This window comes from Mrakia frigida, assembly GCF_051309035.1.
Source record: "Mrakia frigida strain ATCC 22029 unplaced genomic scaffold BDY24scaffold_45, whole genome shotgun sequence".
Taxonomy (NCBI): domain Eukaryota; kingdom Fungi; phylum Basidiomycota; class Tremellomycetes; order Cystofilobasidiales; family Mrakiaceae; genus Mrakia; species Mrakia frigida.
Window position 1 is genome coordinate 150076 of NW_027481236.1, and position 6000 is coordinate 156075.

The 6000-nt window shown below is 54.7% G+C and overlaps 3 protein-coding genes across 3 annotated transcripts; all 3 read left to right on the plus strand.

Moving 5' to 3' along the window:
- Nucleotides 1–88: 88 nt before the first annotated feature.
- BDY24DRAFT_403420 (uncharacterized protein) lies at nucleotides 89–2055 on the plus strand. Its single transcript, XM_076642370.1, has 8 exons — nucleotides 89–331; nucleotides 490–545; nucleotides 668–701; nucleotides 816–842; nucleotides 912–941; nucleotides 1013–1076; nucleotides 1195–1891; nucleotides 1959–2055. The coding sequence occupies exons 1-8, from the start codon at nucleotides 272–274 to the stop codon at nucleotides 1966–1968; spliced, it is 978 nt and encodes a 325-aa protein (XP_076492595.1). The 5' UTR covers nucleotides 89–271; the 3' UTR covers nucleotides 1969–2055.
- Nucleotides 2056–2694: 639 nt separating this feature from the next.
- Nucleotides 2695–3633, plus strand: BDY24DRAFT_372568 (uncharacterized protein; the record flags this gene model as incomplete). Its single annotated transcript, XM_076638202.1, has 5 exons — nucleotides 2695–2763; nucleotides 2837–2899; nucleotides 2978–3211; nucleotides 3288–3416; nucleotides 3460–3633. The coding sequence occupies 5 exons, from the start codon at nucleotides 2695–2697 to the stop codon at nucleotides 3631–3633; spliced, it is 669 nt and encodes a 222-aa protein (XP_076492596.1).
- Nucleotides 3634–4044: 411 nt separating this feature from the next.
- On the plus strand, nucleotides 4045–5487 carry BDY24DRAFT_372569 (uncharacterized protein; the record flags this gene model as incomplete). Its single annotated transcript, XM_076638203.1, has 1 exon — nucleotides 4045–5487. One exon carries the CDS (start codon nucleotides 4045–4047, stop codon nucleotides 5485–5487), a length of 1443 nt encoding a protein of 480 aa, XP_076492597.1.
- Nucleotides 5488–6000: the final 513 nt, after the last annotated feature.

A 6000-nucleotide genomic window follows, 5' to 3' on the forward strand; every position in this document is an offset into this window, starting at 1 on the left:
AAGAACTAAAGCCGATGACGTTCCCTCGTCCTCCTTTTGGATCCGCTGAAGAGGGGACCTCCCCTCCTCCTCCCTCTCTTGTCTCCAACCGTCACCCTTGCTTCTACCACTCCTTTACACTTCACCAGCGCTCTCGACGCTTCTACCTTCTCACTCTGAACTTCTCTCCCTCCTCAACTCTACTCCCAACGGCCTCCTTCACGGAGCCATCGCCCTCAAACCGAATCTCCACCTCCTTCCTTCCTTTCCTCCTTTCTTCCCACTCGTCTCCATGTCAGCAGCGCCTCGCCCCATATCTTTGGGTTTGGAAAGCTATCTGGATCGGCAGAAGGTGAGTTCAGTACCCCTCATCTTCGACGAGAACCTGATGCTGCTGGTGGCGAGGAGGAGGGAGAGCGAAGGGAGGAAGAGGTCGAGCTCAACATCCTCGTGTCCTTCACTCTCGCTTCGTTTTCACTGAACCTCCCCTTATCGAACCTTGACTCGCAGAGAGAAGAAGCTGCTTATCCTATCCCTACCGTAGTCCCAAGGATCAAAGTTTCAGTGTGAGTGTCGAGTCTTATCCGACTTCCCTTCTCACAAGAAGCGAGATTGTCCGAGCGCTTCCTCTCCTTCCCTTTTCCTCGGACGATTTGTTGATCGCTTCTCTCTCGGTTTCCTCGGACAGACCAGACCCTGTGGACCTTTGGATACGAGGAGGCGTGAGTACAGGCTTGCTACGGAAGGGGCAGGAGAAGTAGAAGAAGAGAGGTGTCACCTCGAGCTCAAGCTGATCATCTCCTTCCTTCCTTCTTCCCTGGCTCCCCTCTCCTCAGGGCAGTGGAGGAAGCGCAACAGGAACTGTTCGTAGGACTCCTTCTCTCATGCAGAGTTTGTTAGCTGGTTTGCTGACCCTTGGCTCTTCTGAACAGGTTCCCAACACGCCTCCCAAATCGACCGACGTTCGTCCATCTTCGCGTTCTCCTTTTCTTTCTCGTCGAGGCCTGACTCTTCCTCCTCCACTCTTCATCAGACCAAGTACCGAGGCATCAAAATCCCAACCGTAGCTGGCTCTGAAGGAGGTTTCTGGGGTCTGAGTGAGTAGGAAGACCTTCCTTTCTCAGCCCACTCGAAATAGCTTCAGCCCTTTCTCATTCCTCCCCCCTGTTCACTCTCGTTCCCTTACTGAATCTACTCTCGCTTCGAACCTCGCAGCCTTTGGTCTCGCAGCCTTCGTATTCGTTTGTGCCATCGTCCTGTGGTGGTTCCTTCGTCGTCGCAAAGCTCGTCGAACCAACCCTTCAGCATCCAACACCTCGACCACGACCCACAACTCCTTCACCTCCCTCGCCTCTCTCTTCCGTCGTCCCTTCTCTCGTCGATCCAACAACGCTCCTCCTCTCGACTCAACAACAGCTTCCAAGCGGGGATGGCTCCACGGCTCAGCGAGAGACTGGAATGAGATCGAGGAGGACGAGTCCGATCTCGTTGGAGGTCGAGGACGACCAGGAGAATCGATGGAGCTCTACAACCAGATCTCGAAGAACAACCCCGATCCCGTTGGAACGATGGAGAGACGAGGAAGCAAGTCACCTCTACCAGGAGAGTCGCCGTTGTTCCCTCCGTCAGGAGGAAGCCATCCTTACGGGCAAGGAGGAGGAGCCACGTCGTCGAATTCACTTGGGAATTTCGCTTCGACGTCGACGATCCGACTCGCTTCTCCAGCAGCGGACGGAGGAACTCCTCAGGAGTATCGGGATCACTCGCCGTTCGAGGAGGGAGGAAGCGAGTCGGGATACTTCACTCCTTCGGAAGAGACTCGAGCGGAAGAACGACCGAGGGTGCTGCAGGGAGAGAGACCGTTGAGTGGGAAGTTCAGGGAGGACGACAATCACAGCGTTGATTCTAGAAGGTGCGTTCGACGATCTCGTCTGTCCTCGCGAGGCGTCGTCGCTGACTTTTCGCTTCTGTTTCTGCAGCCGTCGATGATTGTTTGGGTTCGGAGGGGAGAGGTTTACTCGAGAATGAGGTAGTCTTTTTGGTAGATTTTTACGATGACGCAGACTTGCTTTCTTATTTCGTCCTCGCTGAGAAAGGGAACCGTTCAGCTGCTCTTGATTCCAAGAGCAAACGACGCGTCCCCTTTGAGGAAGACCTTTCGAAAGAAAGCAGAGCTGCTTCGTCTCGGCTACAGAGGCAATTTGACTTTACGCCTCTTCGGATCAAATTTTTCATCCCCACGCCAAGAGTCGCCCACGATGGTTCCAGCAACGGAACGAAACATCGATCACTTTCGTCCTCGAAAAAAAAAGCAACGACCTCCCTGATCCCGTCCATCATCTATATAAAAATCATCCTGTTCAGACGAGCCTACATGGTAAAGTAGTCAGAGCGTGTAAAACTCTTCTTTTCCAGTTCGGAGCTCGCTCGCAAACCTTAAGAAGCACGGAGGGCGCGTCCGGCACGCGTCCAATCCAAATCGAAAAGGTCTCTGATCTTCCTTCTTTTTCGTCCCCTCTTCCTTCCATTTTCAGAAACAGGCTCTAATGTGATCGAATCAGTCTATCCACAGCAGAGCTTGTAAAGGCCGAGGAGTGGCACTTTCGAAGAGCTCTCGTCTTTGCATTCAACCCGCAACCTCCCTCCCGCTTTTGCGTCCCGCCCACTTCTACTCTCCTCAACTCAACTCCCACCACCACATTCAACTCTCATAAGATGTTTTCTGCTCTCTTCAAACTCTTCACTTCTCCTTTCTCTAAGCCAGTCGAAGTTGAAGTCTACGACGTGAGTCGTTCCTTCTGCCCTTTCCTCCCTTCTCTTTGCTCTTGCTGACTTCCCCTCTCCTGCTCTTTCGTAGCCCGTCTCTCTCACCGAAGAGATCAACCTTCCCATTAAAGATATGTTCTCATCCAAACATACCGTCAGTCTCCTCCTCGCCTTTCTTCGCCTGTTCCTCCTCTGCCTTGAGCTCACCCAACCCTTTTCCACCTTCCTCCAGGTCCTCGAATCCCTCCGAGACTTCATTCGAGGAATCCAACTTGGCGAGAGCCGAGCTTGGTGGACCGTGAACGACGTCCTTCTCGACATCAAACGAGTCGCTGGTCGAGACCTCGCTCAAAAAGTCGAAGGGCTCCTCAAAAGCGAACAGCTGTCCTCTGCTTACAAGGTTGAGAAGCTGAGCAAGCTTTTCCACCTCGTTCAGAAGGAGGGACTTCCCATTCGGGACTATACTGTGAGTCTCTACTATCTTTTCTCCGTCCGCCCCCAGGTTCCTCGCTTTCCAAACTGACGCGTCGCTCGTCCTTCAGTCGGTCTTCCCCAATGGACCATTCGCCGCTAAACCCTCCCCTAGCCGCTCCATGAAGAGACTTTATCGAAAACGCCTCTTCCAAAAGGCTCGACCCGTCGAAGCTCTCGTTTCAGCCTCCCTCGTTAACGTGAGCTGCTTTCTCCGACCGACTCCTCTTCCCTCTTCTATAGATTTCCCTACTTCTTCTAGATCCTCCTTCTCCTCTGTTTCCTCTGATTCTTCCTCCTGTTCAATGGATTCCTGGTATACCTCTCAAAGTCATTGCGTTTCGGAGTAGTTTTCTCGTTCTCGCTCGCGTCGTGTCGTCTCGTTGTCTCTTTCTCTCGTTGTATGGTTCCCTCTAGTTCTCTAGCTCTCTCGCCATTGCAATCTCTAGTGTAATCTCTAGTGTTCTGTAGTAGTTGTATCAAAGTAGTCTCGTCTCCATAGCTATCCAGATGATCGTCGTTCTTAACGCCGACGACGAAGCGAGCTCGCTCGAGTCGGGAGCCTCGAGCGTCCAACTGCTGATCCGAAAGAGCCCCAAGAAAGAGGGGAGAGCTTCAGAGACGGCCTAGAGTATGAAAACCTTCCTTCCGCTAAAAAAACAGAAGACTTGGTTGGTGGAAAGTCCGTGCCGAATCTCGAGTTTCGACCTCGTCACTCTCCTCCCTCCCTCCCTCCCTCCTCGTTGTCCTCCAACGCCAACACAACAGAAACGGTCAAACCAAACAGAAAATCTTCCCCCTCGTCGACACTTTCTCTCACCTCCAAGGATGGCTCCCGTCATCGCTTCCACCCTCAGGAAGACTCGTTCTACGGGTCCCCTCTCGCCGGCGGACAAAGGAGGAAACGACGAAGCTCAAGCTCAACAACAACAACTCCTTCCCTCCTCCGTCGAGATCGCTCCTCCTCCCGTCGAAGAACCCATCCACTCTCCCTCGAGCTCTGGATCGGCCCCTACCTCTCCCTCTCCTCCCTCAAGGAGAGAAACCACCTCAACAGGACTGTCGCTCACTGCTAGACAGCTGGTTCTTCCCATCGTTCCCTCCGGTCCAGCGACCAGCGATGCCATCGAACCTCTCAGCGGACGCCCTGAGACTGTTACCTTGCATACTGGGGGGTCAGACGTGACCTCCCGAGCTCAACCAAAGCTGAGTTCAAACTCTCTCCAACTCCCATCGCAAACCATCGTAAACGAGAAGAGCTCACCGAACCCTGGTGCGGCTCCTCCCTCCTCCTCCATCGCCGCCGAACCCGCCGCTCCCAAAGCTCCCAAGACTCCCTCCGCTGCTTTCGTCAAGAAGCAAGCCCTCGAGGACGAGATCGCACACCTCAAGGAGTCCCTCAGAGCCTCGGAACACGACAACCGAGTCCTCGTCTCCGCCAACGTGATCCTCAAGAAACGTCTCGACGAGTACATGGACGCCCACTCGAACATCGTCGCCCTCAAGGCTGAGGAGGTCTCCGCCGCCAAGGAAACTCTGGAGACCTGTAGGGAGCAGATTGGAGCGTTGAAAGACCTCAAGGAGGTAGACAAGGAGTCGAGGGAGAGGTCGATGGAAAGGGAGGTTGCGCTGAGGCTGGAGATTGAGGTTGGGAAGAAGGAGAGAGAGGAGCTGGAGAAGCAGGCGGAAGTGCTGAAGATAGAAGCTTCCCTGGCTTTGGATCGTCGTCTCTTGAGGGAGGAGGAAGAGGAGGACGAGGATAGAGGAGGAGGGTGGAACATGGTCGGAAGGAACGGAAAGGTCGCTCGAGCTCCCGCCTCCGCTTCTCTCCCGAGGAGACAGCCTCTCGAACTCGTCGACGCTATGGAGGAAGGCAGGAGACTCGCTAAACTCAACAACGTCGTCGTCTTCGAACTCGTCGCTCCCCAGAACGCGTCCAAGGACGAACTCCTCAAGCTCGTCAACTTCCCCGACGCGCCCGTCCCCTCCTCCATCACAAAGCCAACCCACGTCTCAGCCCCCATCACCCTCACCTTCGAATCCTCCAACTCCAAACACCTCTTCCTCGGTCTCAACAAGTCTCGCCCGCTGGAGGAACGTCTCAAATGCCGATACGACGAGACGGCCCAACAGAGTCAGACGCGTCGAAGGATCGTCGCGAAGAAGGTCAGGATGGTGAAAGAGGGGAAGGTTGTGGTGGTTCGAGGAGGGAGGCTGTTCGAGGTTGGAGAGGGTGGGATCGAGAAGGAGGTGGAGACGAGGGACGCCTGAGATAGGGAGGGAACTGAGAAGGAAACGAGGGCTGGCCGTCACCTTCGTCTCATCGCCTGGAACCTTCATGGCGAATTCCTCAAAAACTTTTCCGATTTCCCCGAATTCCTCTCTATCATCCTCCCCTTCGACATCATCCTCTTCTCCGAAACCCACCTCCCTCCCGTCACTCCCAACCACTTCCAAACTCCCACCGGCTTCACCTTCCTCTCCCTCCCTCGCCCCTCCGCTCCCGGTCGCTTCCACGGAGGAGTCGCTGCTCTCTACCGGTCCCACCTTCCCCTTAAACTCCACCCTCTCACGTCAGAAGACTGCCTAGTCTTCGAACTCGGAACCCTCCTCCTCATCCACCCCTACCTCCCTCCCTCCGACTCAACAAGAAACACGCGTCTCAACCTCACTCCTTCCATCTCCCTCTCCTCCCTCCTCACCACCCTTCACACCTTCGATCGACCAATCTTACTCATGGGAGACCTCAACCTCCGTACCAACAACCTCACAGCTCGCCCAAAC

Coding starts and splice junctions, on each gene's coding strand:
- BDY24DRAFT_403420 (XM_076642370.1), top strand. CDS start 272: ATGTCAGCAGCGCCTCGCCCCATATCTTTGGGTTTGGAAAGCTATCTG. Junction 702..815: donor ACCTTTGGATACGAGGAGGC/GTGAGTACAGGC, acceptor CCCTCTCCTCAG/GGCAGTGGAGGAAGCGCAAC. Junction 1,077..1,194: donor AGGAGGTTTCTGGGGTCTGA/GTGAGTAGGAAG, acceptor CGAACCTCGCAG/CCTTTGGTCTCGCAGCCTTC.